The following is an 18,879-nucleotide window of genomic DNA, read 5'->3' as shown; positions in this document are numbered from 1 at the left end:
GGGAGCTGGTGAACGAGTGGACTAAAACAAATACAGAAAGATAAACAGAGAGAGCGAGAGAGAGACCACTGACTGCACATTGATATTGACCTGGAAGGAGCTGGTGAACGAGTGGACTAAAACAAATACAGAAAGATAAACACAGAGAGCGAGAGAGAGAGACCACTGACTGCACATTGATATTGACCTGGAAGGAGCTGGTGAACGAGTGGACTAAAACAAATACAGAAAGATAAACATTGAGAGCGAGAGAGAGACCACTGATTGAACGAGTGGAGGTTGGAAGCAAACTATTGAGGTCTTGTTGGATACTACGGCGAGGTAAGGGATTTTTGTTTTCTAAGAGGACTTGCCTTTTTCCTTTTTTAATAAATAATTGCTTAAGGAGGTAGGACTGTGCCGGCTGCCTGGGTGAGTGTGTTGAGTAGGAGTGATATTGGGTTGGGTCGGGTTGGGTTTACTGTGACCCGAAATCTGACCCGATAAAAATCAGATTTGATTACCTGAAATCTGACTTGACCCGACCCGAAAAATTGAGTCGATTTTCCGGATCTCAGGTCGGGCCTGGGGTTGGACTTGTGGGTAGGCCAATTTTTTCGTTGAATTTGTGATTTTTTTTAGATAACCGGTCAGAAACTCTTATTAAACTCAGTAAAAACTGAATACACATAAAGTAGACTACTTTAAAAATCCAAGGCCAGCTAAAAACAAAAAGCTGGCCATAGACCAAAGCTACAAACACACGTAGCTAAGGAAAAGGCACTTATAAATATAAAAAAATTAAAAGCGGCCATAGGCTACAGCTACAAAAATTGAATTTACAACCTACTCTGATCCGTTGGGCCTACTCTCTTATTAATTCTCAAGTCTTATTTATAGCCCTTAGAGCATTCACATCAGCATTTCTATTTTACACATTTATTTTTACACTAAAAACCAACTTTTTCTATTTTACACATACACTTTTACAAAACACCCACATCAATTCATTTATTTTACAAGATTTTATAATAAAATATTCATTCTTTTTAATTTTTTTATTATTTCTCCCAACTTCCAATACATACACGTTCTCTCTCTCTCTCTCTATCTCACTTTCTCTACCCCTTCTTCTGATCTGTTGCTATCTCTCTCTACTCATTTCTCTCTTTATCTCCATCTCTCCACAGCTTCACTGAAGCTTCTCAAACAACAAGACCCAGCAATACTCATCTCTCTCTTTATCTCCATCTCTCCACAGCTTCACTAAAGCTTCTCAAACAACAAGACCCATCTCTTTCTTTATCTCCATCTCTCCACAGCTTCACTGAAGCTTCTCAAACAACAAGACCCAGCAACAGATCAGAAGCACCGAGCAAGCACCGATCGATCGGACACCCAGCAAGCACCGATCACCGATCGGACACCCAGCAAGCACCGATCACCGATCGGACACCCAGCAAGCACCGATCGGACACCCAGCAAGCACCGATCAGCTTCACTCCTCAAGTACCGATCTGATCTCCGAGCAAGCACCGGTCAAATCTCCGAGCACCGATCTCCAGCAAGCACCGATCTCCAGCAACTGTAGCGTGGGTTTGTCTGTGTTCTTTGTGTGTGGGTTTGTCTGTGTTCTTTGTGTGTGGCTGTGTTCGTGTTTGTGTGCATCTGATGAGGAGAAAAAGATGAGGAGATGAGGTAGTTGTGCACGGAGAGAAGAGAGAAAAAAATTGGTGCGAATTTATATTAATAAAATAATAAATACAAGAGCTACAGTAACCGTATATATATACACGGTTACTGTAGCTCATGGATAAATATAAATGATTATACCAGACTTTGGAAGCACTGATGTGGAGCAATTTTGAGCCAAAATGTGTAAAAATAGTAGTTTTTTCTATTATACATGAGTTTCCATCCACTGATGTGAATGCTCTTAGTTCTCGTCAATGGGCAAATGGCTACCAACAGCGGGTCCCACCCACTTTTACCTTAATCCACTCAATTCCTCTTTCTTTCATAAAAGACCCCTCAGTCACACTCTTTCTCACTGAAAGCTCACCCACTTACTCTCTTCCTTTTTCTTTTCTTTTTTGAAAGTTCCTTTTTCTTTCCTTTTTATTTTCTTTTTTGAAAGTTCCTTTTTCTTTTCTTTTTTGAAAGCTCACCCACTTACTCTCACTGACAGTACAAACAATCGCAGAAACACAGCAAGCAAAATTAAAACCACTCTCTTACTTTCTCACATGCTCTGTTTCTCTCAGAACCAGAAGTCCAGAACCAGAGCATGGAGCGCCTAGCTTTCTCTTGCCTCTTCTTGTTCATTTCTCTCCTCGCATTCGCAGGTAAAATCACAATCCTGAGGCTTTCTCATTTTCCATTTTTGTTTACTGAAAGTATTTGACCAACAAAGACAAAGAGTAGGGTTTTTTTCAAAAAAAAAAAAAAAAATCGGGTTCAGAAGTAGGATACCTATATGACCCGACGCAGACCCGACATCGACCCGAACCCGAAAATAATTCGAAATTAAGACCCGAAACCGCCCGGAATATCCTCAGACCCGCCCAAACCTGTCGGGTCGGTCGGGTTTTCGGGTGGATCGGGTCCATTGCTCAGTCCTAGTACTGTTGAGGGAAATACTTTTACTTAATTTGTCATTGGTAGCTTGGAAAAATTCCAAACCACAGTCAACCCACTGACCTCTAAAAATGATAGGTTTGTTGAAAATTTAAGTGGTTTTAGACTTGAGGATTTAGTAGACAGACTAGTTTTAGTAATGTATTGTATATTAAATTTAAAATTTAATTTTTTATTATTTACGAATAAATCTAAAATGTTATATTTCCTTTTAAATCTTATAAACTATTAAAGGAAATAAAAAAAAAGTATCCACTTTCCTATAAATTAAAGTACACGCATCTTAAACTATGAATACTTTCTAATTTTTTCTCTAAAAGCAAAATGAAGACCCAAACAAATTTTATGAAAAAAGTAGAAGATTGAGACTCTGTTTGGAAACCCTGTAGCTTACAATAATTTATTTGTATAATGTTTCAAGAGACTTATTTGTACAGTGTTTATTAAAAGAGATATATATATTTTATATTTTTTTTATATATAATTTTTATGTTAAATGTGTAACAAAAAACAAAAAAATTAGCTTATTTTTATTAGAGAGAGAGAGAGAGAGAGAGAGAGAGAGAGAGAGAGAGGTATGCCCGGAGGTAGAAACAAAAAATGAAATTGAAGATAGAGATAAGAAGTATATGTGTGTGGAGGAGAAAAAAAGAGGAAAAAAAAAGAAAAGAAACAGAAAAGAAAAAAAGTGTGGATGAAAAAAAAGAATGGAGATAAAGGTAAATAAAATAAAGAAAAAGTAATTAAAATTGAGAAATGCTACCGCAATATTTTCACAATAAATTTTAAGTGGTAGGTTATGATTAGCTAATATTGGTGAGAAAAAAATAATTTTAATAGTATGTTCAAATTAAAATCAGTATCAACTTATCACAAATATTTTTTGTGAATGTGTTGTAAAAATATTATGAATGTAGTTTTTAGAAATGAATGAAGGAAAATTGAAAAGAGAATAAAGAAATATTAAAGAATGAATGAAAAAATAATATTTAAATGGAATAGAGAAATGATAGAGAGTTTGTTAGAAAGTGTATTTGAAAAAGTAAGTAGGTAAAATGTATAATATACTGTTCATTTTTCAAATAGTACAAAAATTTAAAGAGGCTGTTGGAGATATGCTTAGTATTTATTTTTATTTTTTATTGGGGGATTCGGGTATTACAATAACAAATAACACTATTTAAACATATAAAATAATTTCTAAACGTTAAAGTACCAGCTGTACTTAAAAAAAAAAAAATTTATAAAAGAGTCAAATATAGTTTAGTCTAATTCTTTTGAGCAAGACTTAGGTACATTACTTAGATATTGTTTTTTAGATTCTCATTTTAAGATTCTGTTATGTGAATTTTTTTTTATGGAAAAGAAGTGTATTTTTTAGTTAAATAGTCATATGACTAAATATTAAGAGATGAACATAATAACTACACCTAAAATACTTTATCTGAGTTTCGTCCACCGCTTTTTGAGTTTTGTCCAATTCTTTTTGTTTTTGTTTCGCATATAGATTAGATCTCAGACATAAGCACACCTAACATCTAAAGGACTAAAACAAATACAGAAAGATAAACAGAGAGAGCGAGAGAGAGACCACTGCACATTGATATTGACCTGGAGGGAGCTGGTGAACGAGTGGACTATAAAACAAATACAGAAAGATAAACACAGAGAGCGAGAGAGGGAGACCACTGACTGCACATTGATATTGACCTGGAGGGAGCTGGTGAACGAGTGGACTAAAACAAATACAGAAAGATAAACAGAGAGAGCGAGAGAGAGACCACTGACTGCACATTGATATTGACCTGGAAGGAGCTGGTGAACGAGTGGACTAAAACAAATACAGAAAGATAAACACAGAGAGCGAGAGAGAGACCACTGACTGAACGAGTGGAGGTTGGAAGCAAACTATTGAGGTTTCGTTGGATACTACGGCGAGGTAAGGGATTTTTGTTTTCTAAGCGGACTTGCCTTTTTCCTTTTTTAATAAATAATTGCTTAAGGAGGTAGGACTGTGCCGGCTGCCTGGGTGAGTGTGTTAAGTGGTTTTAGACTTGAGGATTTAGTAGACAGACTAGTTTTAGTAATGTATTGTATACTAAATTTAAAATTTAATTTTTTATTATTTACGAATAAATCTAAAATGTTATATTTCCTTTTAAATCTTATAAACTATTAAAGGAAATAAAAAAAAAGTATCCACTTTCCTATAAATTAAAGTACACGCATCTTAAACTATGAATACTTTCTAATTTTTTCTCTAAAAGCAAAATGAAGACCCAAACAAATTTTATGAGAAAAGTAGAAGATTGAGAGTCTGTTTGGAAACCCCGTAGCTTACAATAATTTATTTGTATAATGTTTCAAGAGACTTATTTGTACAGTGTTTATTAAAAGAGATATATATTTTTTATATTTTTATATATATATAATTTTTATGTTAAATGTGTAACAAAAAACAAAAAAATTAACTTATTTTTATTTTTAAAAATAAATTAGTTAATTAGATTATGTACCCAATAAACGTCTAGACCAAAAACAAAGGGTAAAAAAGTTTTTCAAGGAGTAAAAAGTTCAAATTTTTCTTCTCTCAAAATCCTTGGGTGTCAGTGAGTAGATTTAAAGATAATTTTTGATTTTATCTTTATACTTAGTGTCTGTTCGACATGATTAATTTTGTCAACATATTTTATTATTCAGCTTATTTTTGTTGTTATTATGAGTCCTACTGCATTTTTTGGTACTATTTATGAGTTTTATTATACTATTTCAACTAACTTTTACTTTTATCTACATACTTTCAGTAAAAAGTTTTCAATTTCAACAAAATAAGTAGATACCAAACAGACTCTTAGTCTGCCAAAACTACCCATATTTCACATAATTAGCGACCAAAGAGCCCTGTGGTTTCCAGTTTTAATTAACACATTTTAGCAAAAACCGATCATTAAAAACTTAAATCTAATAATGATGGGGCAGATCTGAGTTAAAAAAATAATAAGAGAGCAGGACGAGAAGAGAGTGTTTATGTAAAGAAATCATTAGATCTTCTGGACCTGGGGCGTATTTCTAATAGGGATGATAAGGAAATGATAAAGCATAAGAGGGAAGGGCAGTGGTGATGAAAGAAAGAATGGGGGAGCTTAGATTACTGAAAAAAACGAGAGTAGGGGCTGGGGTTATGACAAAGAAGAAGAGGGAAGGGGGTAGGAGTCATGAGGTCAATGGAGAAGGTGGGTAGAGAGTGTTTAATAAGATAATTTTTTTTTTTTTTTGGTTATCTTCAAATTATATTTTGTTTCTAAAAATTATATCAAAATAAAATATTATTAAACATTTTGTAAAGAAAAATTCATCCATTAATGATATAGTATTCTATATCTATATTTTGGTGACTATTTTTTATATGATCCAAAATTCCCTTACACATTAGCTAAAAAAAAAAACCCTTACACATTAATCATAATAAATAAAATTAAAAATTTCAAATAATATAGTAAAATAAGAAAAACAATAAATTTAAATAATCTATAATTTAGGTTACGTTTAAAATATAAGACAAATACCCAGTATTCCTCACTTTTTACACTAGATAATGGCTTATAACTGCATGTATTTTTATAATTATAAAAGCTACATGTAGGTACTTCATACTATTTGAAAAAAAGGATATTAATTATGAAGAAGTATTTATAACTTCTTATACTTTTCTTCAAAAAATAAGGCCTCTGAACATGGACTTTTCTAATGATAAAAGTTACATGTACCTCATAGTTCATACTATTTATAATTTATAAAAAAAAGGATATTATGAAGAAGTTTTTATAACTTCTTATACTTTTCTGCTAAAAATAAAGCATCTGAACATGTACTTTTTAATTATAAAAGCTACATGTACTTCATAGTTTCTATTTGAAAAAAATAAGATATTATGAAGAAGTATTTATAACTTCTTACTTTTCTTCTAAATATGAGGCATCTGAACATGCACTTGACTCGAGTGAAAAGGCTATTATAAATTGAGAGATGTTAATAATAAAATAATAATTTATTTTATGATTTTTTTAGAAGAATTTAATTATTTTATGTTCTGATTAGACTAAGTGCAGCATGTATAGGATTTTGTCCCAAAAAGAAGCAGCAGCATAGCTGAGTTTTCATTATATCTTCAATTAAACGTGTCTCAACATAGGTGTAGACTTACCGGAAAAAAAAAATCTAATTCAAATTTGAGATTTTGATTTGAGATGAAGTAATATTAAGCGCCCCCCCCTCTTCTCATTTAGTTATTTTTTTTGTTTTTACTATCAGTAATTTATTTTTTTTCCATTAGCAGACGGAACGTTAACCTACTATATATAGAAGAAAGGGAAAACAAAACACAATGAATCCTCAACTCTATAGTGCTGCTAGCTCTGGTGATTTAAGTTTCTTTGAGAGATTTGCAAATTCCGAAACCCTTGCTGATGTGACAACCGAGAAGAGCACGGTTCTTCATGTTGCAGTGCAATGCAATCATCTCCAGGTTGCACAAAAGATTGTTGAATTATGTCCAAGCCTTCTGGATCAAAAAAACTCCAAAGGCAATACTCCGCTACATGTTGCTGCAAGGGTAGGAAGTCATTCAGTGGTAAAGTTCCTAGTTGAACATACCAAAAGTTTGGATGTTGAAGCTGGTGGGCATAAGATTCTGAGAATGGTGAATTTGGTGAAGGATACGGCCCTGCACCTCGCTGTGCGATATGATAAATATGAGGCTGTTAAAGAACTAATTAATGGGGACCCGGAGCTGGGTACGTTTACAAATAGTGCTGGGGAGTCCGCACTGTTCCTTGCTGTGGATAGAGAATTATACAAGATTGCTTCTCAAATCCTGAGTGCTACTTCAAAATGCTCCTTTGCTGGAAGGGACGGCATGAATGTCTTGCATGCAATTGCCATTCGCTCAAGTCGTAAGTCTTTCTATTTTTTGATAAGAAGTTAGAAAACTCAAATTGTAAGTCTTCGTCATTATAGAGTATAAACTACTAATATATGTGGAACTTTATGATGATAGGTCTCACAGGATCAAATTTTTCATTCAATTTTCTGTCTGTGATAGCCCTAAGTTCCTGACATAGTCTCAGCCAACACTACACACACACTGCAGTAATACTTAGAACAAATTATATAGGGACATATACACACAGCACACACAATATTTACAGGGAACCCAATCCCAACCTTTATTACTTAATCTTAAGTACAAAGGAAACCCTTTTACAAGCTTAGAGAATTACACAGAATTTTCCCAAGGCTAAATACACTCTACTATTGACACCCCCAATAGCCTTAGGGTTAAATACATAGAATTAACTGCTATGGTAGTTACTGCCGAGGTCTTGGACAATTTGTCACTTGTGTTCTGACTTAAGACACCTTCAATTGATACTGTCTTGGCCTGCTTTCTACGTTTTTAGCCCCTACATAGTAGGTCCGATCATTAGGAAAGTTAGGAACTACTTGGTAACTACCATTGCATTTGCTGCACATGCACAACCCATGTCTCAACAGACCATGGGGCATCTACCCATGCTCCTGCAGCCCATACAACATGTTCTCCCACATTTTGGGAGGCTTGGCCCATGCTCAAGGCCTCCCCATCAGCAATACTGCCCATATAGCATGCCCACATGCAGCACACAAAGTACTTGCCATCAGCCCACTAACACTTGTCCATGCATTTAGGTAGCCCCCACTAGCCCAACATTTTGCACACAACATTTGATCATCACAACAGCCCAGCCCTGCCTTGCACTCAAGCCACTAAGCCCACACATAAGAAACCAACAACTAAGTCACCAATGCCATGCACCACTACTTAAGGTCAGCACTACCTGTTGCTGCCCATCATCAAAATCCATCTCTGCCCACCATGGCCCTCCTCTGCCATGGTCTTGGGGCATCATGTAGAGTAAGGTGCCTTCACACGCTACCCCCTCATCCTGCTCATCAATCCAACTTGAGTAGGGAGACTGGGCAAGTCACTCTCAAAAAGCCCTTAGGAGCATCGTTAGTCTGGCATGAGGAGCCATAAGTATGTTGAGAAAACATGAAGCCAAGTGATTGGCCCAATTTTGCCCAAGCACCCTTATTCCTCATGCCATCATCAGCAACAAGTGAAACTCCTAACAAACCGCCCCTACTAGAAGAAGCCGACGTCCTCGTCGGTATGGTATCTTCAAATGCCTTCACTTCCTTTTCAAATTGCCATAAAGTCGATGCCTTCTCCTAACTTGCCTCTATTTCAGCTGCCCCTTTCCACTTCACTAAGTAATAAGTTATCATATTTCTACCCTTTCAATAACCCATTACCTTCTTGTTAAGAATTTTGTCCACTTTAAGGTCAAACTACACCATAACAATAGGTGGGGCATGCCTTGTCTCATTCCTTGTTGGATCTTGCTTATCTCTATGATAAGGCTTTAGAAAGCTCACACAAATTGTTGGGTGAATCTGTAACCTTTCAGGCAGTTTCAACTTGTAAGCAACAACACCAACTCTCTTCACAATTTCAAAGGGACCATCATACTTTGGAATTAAGCCTCGGTGCACACTTTTATTTCTAAACTTTATCCAAATCTATGGAGTTAGCTTTAACAACACTTTGTCTCCAACCTGGAACTTAAGAGGCCTCCTCCCCTTATTAGTATACTTTTTCATTATCTTAGGCCAGTAGAAAGAACAGAACAATAAAGCATACATTCTTTCCTTGCTAGGATGTCCTGCCCATTGTGGATCATGAGTTTCTTTCATCAACTCTTTACGGATCTTCTTACTAGTAACAAACAGCTTACAACCCTTTGCGTATAGCAACCCATCTTCAAGCTGGTAGCGATGCACTAGGAACTTAAGAGGCCTCCTCCCCTTATTAGTATACTTTTTCATTATCTATTTTGCTTTCAATAAACTATCTTGTGCTTCCTGCATTAGCTCTTGCTTAGCAATAGCAAATCTGTATGTTGCAAGACATTTGCCCCCTGAACGCTGCTTTGCAATCTCATGAGGTGTTAAGGGCTGCTACTCCATTGCCAACTCAAATGGACTCATTCCCGTTGAAGAAGACTTGAGCAGATTGTAAGCAAACTTTGCTGAATCCAACAAGTCTAGCCAGTTTTTCTGACTTGCAGTCACATAGTGCCCCAATTAATCTTCCAACACAACATTGATCCTCTCGGTTTGACCATTTGTTTGTGGGTGATTAGCAGTAGAAAACTTCAACTATGAACCCAGCAACCTAAATAAAACTGTCCAAAACTGACTAGTGAAATGAGAGTCTCTATCACTCACAATATCTTCAGGCAAACCAAAGTACTTCACCATATTTCTGTAAAATAGATTAGCAGCTACTTCTACTATGCAAGTACTTGGTGCAGCCACAAACACTGTATACTTCAAAAACCGATCAACCATTACAAAAACTGAACCCATTCCCTTCACTTTATGCATACCAGTAGTGAAATCCATTGAAACAGAAATCTATGGACTTTTCGGTATAAGAAGAGGTTGCAGCAAACTAGCTTCCTTTTGAGTTAATCCCTTGTCTTGTTGACATACAACTCAATGTCTAACTCCATCTTAGGCCAGTAGAAAGAACAGAACAATAAATCATACATTCTTTCCTTGCTAGGATGTCCTGCCCATTGTGGATCATGAGTTTCTTTCATCAACTCTTTACGGATCTTCTTACTAGTAACAAATAGCTTACCACCCTTTGCATATAGCAACCCATCTTCAAGCTGGTAGCGATGCACTAGGCCTGCAGTCACATCTTGCACCAATTTCTGGTAGGTGACATCAAGCTTTGAAATCTCCTTGATTCTTTCCACAAAATCTGACTCAACTCTGGTTAAGGCAGCAACATACTCTTACACTTGTTTGCGGCTAAATGCATTTGCTACTTGGTTATGCTTACCAGGTTTGTGTTCCCACACAAAAGCATATTCTTGCAGCAACTCTTGCCACCTAGCTTGCTTAGGAGATAACTTCTTCTTTGTTTTGAAGAAGGTGTTGGCCACATTATCAGTTCTCACCACAAACTTGGGCCCGAGTAGATACACTCTCCATGCTAACAAATAATGAACCACAACAATCATTTCCTTCTCATGTGCTGAACAATTCTGTTTTACTTCATTCAGCTTCCTACTTTCATAGGCAACTAGATGTTTCTCTTGTACCAACACCCCACCAATTGCTTTGTCAGAAGTATCAGTATGGATTTCAAATGGTAACTCAAAATCTGGCAAACACAACACTGGCTCACTCGACATAGCAGCTTTGAGCTTCTCAAAAGCTTCTTGGCATGCATCTATCCACACCCATTTCTTGTCATTTTTCAGTAAATCTGTAAGAGGAGCAACCTTCTTGGAATACTCTTAAACAAACTTCTTATAATAGTTAGCCAATCCAAAGAAAGACCACAACTCAACAACTTTATTTGGTGGAGGCCAATCAAGGATAGCTTGCACCGTCCTTTCATCCATCTTCACAAGGTTTTTGCTGACCTTATGCCCTAGAAACATAATCTCTTGCTGGGCAAACTCACACTTCTCTTTCTTGACATACAGTTGATGTTCCTTCAATTTGGACAGCACCTTCCTAAGGTGTTCCAAGTAATCCTCCAAGGACTCACTTTATATCACTATGTCATCTAAGTAAACCACAACAAAACAGTCTACAAACTCATAGAATACATCATTCATCAAATTGCAGAATGTAGTAAGGGCATTTGTTAAACCAAAAGGCATAACTAGAAATTCATAAGAACCATACCGAGTTACACAAGTTGTCTTTGGTTCATTCCCTTCACCAATCCTCACTTGCCAATAGCTTGATCTCAAGTTCAGTTTGGTGAAGTAAGTGGTCTTGCACAGTTTGTCAAATAGGTCTTGAATCAAAGAAATTTGGTACTTGTTCTTCACCGTTACTTTGTTTAAGGCTCTATAGTCCACACATATATATGTAATGATCCATCTTGCTTCTTTTGGAACAGGACAAGAGCACTGTAAGGGGCTTTGGAAGGCTGAATGTAGCCTGCATCAAGCAATTCAGTCAATTGCTTTCTCATCTCAACCAACTCCATAGGGGACATTCTGTATGGAGCCTTCAAAGGAGGCTTTTAACCAAGAACCAACTTAATCTTGTGATCAACAGCACGCCTTGGTGGAAAGGTCTTAGGCGATTTTGGAGCATCACATTAAAAAATTCCTCCAACAGTCCAACAACAGCATCTGGAACTTTAACAACCTTGTCCTACTTGACTTCAATCATTGTAGCCAATTAAGTAATCTCCCATTTTTTCAGCCTATGCTCAACTTGAATGGTTGACACCATTAGCTTTTACCCCTTGCTAGTCTTGCTATTTCCTTACTAGTCTTGCTATTTCCTATCACACGCCTAGCAGGAACATAGCATGACTGCTTCTCATCGAAAATTAGCATCACCCCAATGAATGGAAACAAGGTAGCCTTAGTAGCCACAAAGAATTCATCACCTAGAATTACATCAAAGTCATCCAATTTCATAATCAGGAAATTCACCTTTCCTATCCACTTGCCAACCTTGAACCTCACACCAAAAGCAATTCTCGAAACAGGTTTTGCTTTAGAGTTTACTGGCTTGATTTTACTTGGACACTTGCTCACTTTCAAACCAAGCTGTTGGACCATACGTTCATCAACAAAATTATAGGTAGCACTAGTGTCAAGCATTGCCTCAACCCCATTCCCATTCATCTCCACTTGCACATAAGCAACTCCTTAGAAGTACCTTCTGCACTAAGTGCATTTAGTAATTGTAAGGGGTTCACCTTGTTAGAAACTTCTTCATCGGACTGCCCCCTCTCATCTTCAGCAACTATTGCATAGAGCTTCTCATGCTTAGAGCAGTCTCTTGCTCGATAAGGGCCATTGCATATGAAGCAGTCTGCATTCAACTTGGGCTGTTCTTTGTTTTGTTGAGAGGTAGAACTCTCTCCTTTCCTCTTGTTACCCCAATTTTTCTTTTGCTTATCCTTGTTCTTCTTGTCATCTTTCTTCTGCTTGTCTTTGCCTTTGTCTCTGGACTTACATTTCTCTTCATCCCCACTAGGCTTATTGTATTTGTAACCTACTAAGGTATTTACAGCAGACATAGTAGCGGGCAGATCACACACTGCCTACCTTTTTAACTTCAACTATGCCCAAGATTGCAAGCCTAAGATGAAATTGAACAACTTGTCTTCCTTTGACATGTTCTTGATATCAAACATTAAAGAACTAAATGTTGGCATATTCTCTCACTATAACAATGTGTTTCAATTTCTTCAAGGAGTCTCTTGCAACCCAGGCAATGTTGGTAGGCAAGAACTAGTCCTTCAACTCTTTCTTTAAGGCTTCCCACGAGTCAATCTTCCCTTTACCAACATTTGCATCATCTTCCACATAGGTTCTCCACCATAACTTGACATCTCCTAAAAGATACATGCTAGTAATGGTTACCATCTCTTAATCAAGCACCCTTACAGCCTTGAAATACTACTCCATGTCCCAAAGGAAATTCTCCATATCCTTGGCACTCTTAGCACCATTAAAAGGCTTTGGTTCAGGCATCTTCACTTTGGTGGCCACTTCCCCCTCCCTAGGCAGGCCACACATTACCCTCTCTAACAAGGCAATTTCTGTCTTAAGTTGGCTTTGGATCTCTCTTACTGCATTGCCTTGGGCATCCAGTGCAGCAGCCAACTCTTCAACACGAATCAGCATAACATCCCTCTATTCAAAAATTTAATTCCGCATCATAGAAGTTTTTGTAGACAATGCATCTAATCTGTCAAACACAGAAAGTTGTTCTCACTTTGCAGAAACTCCAAGTATGGTCTCTAAGACAGTCACCCTTACCTTGGTGTTCGAAGACATTGTAATCAGGCTCTGATACCAATTGTCATAGGGTCAAAATTTTCACTCAATTTTCTGCCTGTGATGGCCCTAAGTCTCTGACTTAGTCTCAGCAAACACCACATACACACTGCAGTAATACTTAAAACAGATTATATAAGGACGTATACACACATAGCACACACAATATTTATAGGGAACCAAGCCCCAACCTTTATTACATAATCTCAAGTACAAAGGAAACCTTTTTACAAGCCTAGAGAATTACACATAATTTTCCCAAGGTCAAATACACTTTGCTGTTAACACCCCCAATAGCTTAGGGTTAAATACACAGAATTAACTACTATGATAGTTATTGCCTAGGTCTTGGACAATTTGCCACTTGTATTTTGACTTAGGACACCTTTAACTGATTTTGTCTTGGCCTGCTCTCCATGTTTCTAGCCCCTACATAGCAGGTCTGATCGTCAGGAAAGTTAGGAATTACTTGGTAACTACCACTGCACATCCTGCACATGCATAACCCTTGTCTCAATAGACCATGGGCCCTCTACCCATCCTCCAACAGCCTATACATGTTCTCTCACATTTTGAGAGGCCTTCATTAGCAATACAACCCGCATAACATGCCCACATGTAGCACGCAAAGTAACTGCCATCAGCCCACTAGCACTTGTCCATGCATTCAAACAGCCTCCATTAGCCCCATGCTTTGCACATAGCATTTGATCATCACAGTAGTCCAGCCCTGCCTTGCAATTAAGCCACTAAGCCCACACACAAGAAACTAGCAACTAAGCCACCAATGCCATGCACCACCACATAAAGTCAACACCACCTACTGTTGTCCATCATCAAAATCCATCTTTGCCCATCATGGCCCTCCTCTACAATGGTCTTGGGTATCATGTGGAGCAAGATGCCTCCATATGCTATTTTCTCATCCTACTTATTGATCCAACTCGAGTAGGGAGACTAGGCAGGTCCCCCTCAAAGAGTCTTTAGGAGCATCACTAGTCTGGCATGAGGAGCTATGATTGTGTTGAGAAAACATGAAGCCAAGTGATTGGCCCAATGCTACCCAAGCACCCTCATTCCTCACGCCATCATCAGCAACAAGTAAAGCTCCTAACAATAGGTGATGTTACATGTTATAATGGTGGGGAGAAATTTTTCTGAAAATCTTTAAGAAAATAGTTCCTTAATTATTTTTGCACTTTCCTCTTTTGGCTCGTTGTTTTGTATATCTTAAAGGAAGTTTAATTAACATGTTATAGCCTTATGGGTTAGGAAGGATTTAAAAACGGCCTATAATATTACTTTTAGAGTTTCACAACAAAAAGTCGCAAACATTTCACAACAAATTTCAATTTAACTATAAAATTGGGGCGGAGCCAGGAGGGGGCAAGGAGGGGCACCTCCCAAAAAAACCATTTATATAGTTCATTTAAAAATATATATATATATATATTGTTCTATTAGAGCAGTTCTTTGCCCCTCTTACTGCTATAATAGTAAAACAAAAAAAATATTTTCCCTATACACAGAGTGTACCATAACATGAAAAAAAGAAAAAAAGGAAAAAGAAAAAAAGAAAACACTTTTTCCATCTAAGAAAGTCTAGAAATACAACAAAATTTTGCAATATTATTACAATACTCGTGTTTTTAGTTGGGATGGATCTTAGAATAATTTATTTTATTTTATTTTGACTTACAATATACTAACACTTTAATTTATTGTAAAAATACTATGAAATTTTGTGGTGTTAATAATAGAATTACTCCCACTTTTATCAATTAGCCTGACACCGAAATAAATGGCCACTAACTATCACCTTTATTTTTTAAGTTAAAGCCTGTGTGCACTTTGACCAATATTAAAGTTTTTTTTTTTTTCTTCACTTATCCAAATTCCTTTCTTTCACTTCAGCTATAGCCCGGGGAACTCAAACTTTACAAAATAATAATAATAATAATAATAATAATGTCTTGTGTGGTACTAAAGTAGTAAAGCATCCATTATTTTTTTCACCTCTATCTCTTATTTTTTCATAGTTTCAAATTTTGAGTTTTTACCATAAATTTAAAATTTAAATAATTAGAAAAATAGAGAAGGAAAGTTGGAAATTTATTTTCTCAAATTATTATATGGAATAAAATTAGATGTCTAAAATTTGTGTATATAGATTAATCTCTTACTTTGATTGTTAGTAACTGCGAATTAGTTATTTTACAATTGTTTATTTATTTTACGGTTGTTTAAATTCTAATATATTTTTTGTTATAACAATTACCATTATTTATAATTTTATTAGTAATGTTGATTAATATTATTATTATCTTGCATCCCTAACTTGAAATCTTGGCTCTACCATTGCAATAAAATAATTATTTTTACATGAAAATATCTATTTGTTTTTCTTTGTATTTAATTTTTATTTTAGGATGGATCATTTCAAATGTCACACCTCCAATCCAAAATATGAGTTAGGCACGTTCCGTAATTTTACTTTACAAGTGCATAAGGCTCCACTAAAGTTCAATTACTATTCTCTATAAGAAATTCAATAACAAGTGACAATCCAACATTGGCCAATCTTGGATTTATCAATAGTTAAGAGAAAAATTCCTAAAATATTTCTACAGACAAAAAAGTACGTAAAATTTGATTCTTCCATTAGTCACTAAACAATAATGTAAAATCCTAATATTCTTCTCGCGCACCTCCTCAACAATAACTCAAATGTGCTATTCCTCAAAATCTAAAACAGAGAAAGAAGGGGGTGAAGTCAATAGCTTAGTAAGTAAACCGAATTCTCAATTAGCTAGGTGAAACATATATACATAAAGAAAATAAGTAAACTATCCATAGGATAAAATTTATAGGCGTGAGAATTTATCTTAGTTCTATGAATTCCAAAACATCAAAAATTTCATTAGACTTGAATAATGTTAATGACTACGGTCGCACTATATGCATTCCCGTGAGGCCATAACTAAGCCCAGAACCATATATAGGTTAGCAATAAACTCTAGAACAAACTAGTTTTTGTACCAATATATATCCCTCAAGCAAGGTACAAAACATAGTTAATTTGTACAATTAATTATCAAAATATATCTAATTTCATTTTAGTTTATATCACAGTTCAAAAAATATATATTTTATTTAAATTGTTGGTTCCATTTACTAAATTTACACATGTTTGATCCAAATTTGAAGGATATATAAATTTTCTAAATAATCAACACAAATAAATATATAATATTTCAATAAGTTAAATATTCTACTTTTTTTCTTTAAATCAACTTAGCTAAAGTAATACTTATTAAAAAAAAAAAAAACTTAGCTAAAATAATTAAATAAAATTTTTAAGGGGCAACAAAGGAATATTTAATAAATGAAACATTTTATTTTAAGAAACATATAACTAGCCGTAGCCAAGAATCATATTATTTACTCCAATCAATTCTTACCAAAAGAAAAAATGTTGCAACTTCTCAAGATCACTCCGACATAATAACCTAATCCATCGTAATCAATTCAATTACTAAGAATGTTGAAAAAAAGAAACTAAAATAATTTATCCTGGTACTAAGTATAACATAGCAAGAATGGATTTCTAGGATTTTGAACTCAAGAATCTTCAAGTCTCCGCTTCTTGGAATCCATTAGCAGTTTTCTCTCTTTTGGGGGGCCAAAATGGGGTTTTACCCCTTTCTCACAAACTTTCCAGCAAAATGTCTTATGTTTGAAATTATTTAGGAATATGTCCTTGTTTTGAAACTCGATTTCTAAAAATCGAGTTTCAAATGTAAAACTCGATTTTTTGACAATCAAGTTATAGCGAAATGAAACTTAAAAAAAAAAAAAAAAAAAAATTGTGGAACTCGAGTTCCATGAACTCGAGTTTCTAGTGTAAACCTCGAGTTCCACAAATTTTTTTTTTTAAAGTTTTATTTCACTATAACTCAATTTTCCAAAAATCAAGTTTTACATTTGAAACTTGATTTTTAGAAAATTAAGTTTCAAAATAGGGGCATATCTTTAAATAGTTTCAAATAGGGGGTATTTTGTTGGAAAGTTTGTGAGAAATGAATATTTTGCCATTTTGGCCCTCTTTTGGGTTATCTAAGTTAGAGACAACTAATCAATCTGGCTTTTCTTTTTCCCTAGATCGGGTGTTACATAAAATGTTTGTTATTTTAGTATTTTCATATTTTTAAGGCAAAAAAAGAAAAAGAAAAAAGAAAAGAGTGCAATCAATCCTTTTGTTAATAAGTGTCTACATGGCTAACAGAATAATGACATAACAAATTTTAAGTGGTGTGGCATTGAATTTATTTTTAAAGAATCAAAACTCAAAATTTGACTCGTTATAAAGCTTATCCATTGTCCACCTATTAGAGCATTAGCTTTGCAACCCCCAAATTACTATTTTATAGCATCAAACCATAAAAAGTGTTCATTATTCAAAGGGCTAATTGTAAAAAAAATTACAATATAACTACAGTTAAAATCTTATAAATATGATGTTACTGTAGCAGGTTGGCATTTAAATTTTTTTTTTTTTTGGTCCCTCTCCTTTTTTAGTAATATTTATTATTCTTCTCCTCTCTCTCTCTCTCTCTCTCTCTTCTCTCTCTTCCTCTCATTATTTCTATTCTCCTTCTCTCTCTTCCTTCTCTTTGTCTCTCTTTCTCATTTTGTTCTCTCTTCTCTTTAAACTTGAAACCCTATGGCTGGACATGAACACCATCACCAAGCCACCATGGCTGGATCCACTATCTCAGGCCAATGCATGCCACCACCCACAATCTCTCTCTATTTTTTTTTTTATCTTATTTTCTTTTATTATTTGATTTCTTTATTGATTGTTAAGCCGTGGATTTGGAGTTTGGTTGTTTCTATCGGGATTTTTTAAAATTTTTATTTTTTATTTTTTATGAGGGTTTAGGGTTTGATATGGTTGTATGTTTGTGCTTTGTTTTGTGTAATGCTTGAGAGTTTGGATGCATTGGAGGCGTGGGTCAGGTGGTGGAGGTTATGGTTTCTGGGTTGGTGGAGGTTATGGATTGTGTGGCGGCAACGTGGGTTGTGTGGCAAGGGGATTATGGGTTATAGGTCACGTGGGTGGGTTTTGTGGTGTGGGTTGTTGCTGGGTTGTAGGATGGGCTGGTGATGGTGGCACGATGGTGGTGCAGTTGTGGTGGGTTTGGTGTTTGGTGTGGGTTATGGGTTTTGGTGGGTGTTCGATGGTAGGTATGGTGTTTGGTGTGGTGGTAGCTATCATGGTAGTGTGGAAGAGAGAAAGATATGAGGGTTTGGGTTTTGGATTTTGTTT

General features: G+C 35.6%; 1 protein-coding gene across 1 annotated transcript; it reads left to right on the top strand.

Moving 5' to 3' along the window:
* The first annotated feature begins 887 nt into the window (after positions 1-887).
* On the top strand, positions 888-14,758 carry LOC112032093 (uncharacterized). Its single transcript, XM_065781268.1, has 3 exons — positions 888-2,324; positions 6,953-7,568; positions 11,648-14,758. Exons 2-3 carry the CDS (start codon positions 7,001-7,003, stop codon positions 11,737-11,739), a joined length of 660 nt encoding a protein of 219 aa, XP_065637340.1. The 5' UTR covers positions 888-2,324; positions 6,953-7,000; the 3' UTR covers positions 11,740-14,758.
* Positions 14,759-18,879: the final 4,121 nt, after the last annotated feature.

This window comes from Quercus suber, unplaced genomic scaffold (genome assembly GCF_002906115.3).
Source record: "Quercus suber isolate HL8 unplaced genomic scaffold, Cork oak 2.0 scaffold_261, whole genome shotgun sequence".
Classification (NCBI taxonomy): Eukaryota; Viridiplantae; Streptophyta; class Magnoliopsida; order Fagales; family Fagaceae; genus Quercus; species Quercus suber.
This window is presented reverse-complemented; position numbering and strand designations above follow the sequence as displayed.

Bases quoted from the DNA above. Each gene is read 5' to 3' on its own strand.
- LOC112032093 (XM_065781268.1), top strand. From the start codon at position 7,001: ATGAATCCTCAACTCTATAGTGCTGCTAGCTCTGGTGATTTAAGTTTC. The intron at 7,569-11,647 runs GTAAGTCTTTCT...CTTTTGGAACAG, and splicing joins AATTGCCATTCGCTCAAGTC to GACAAGAGCACTGTAAGGGG.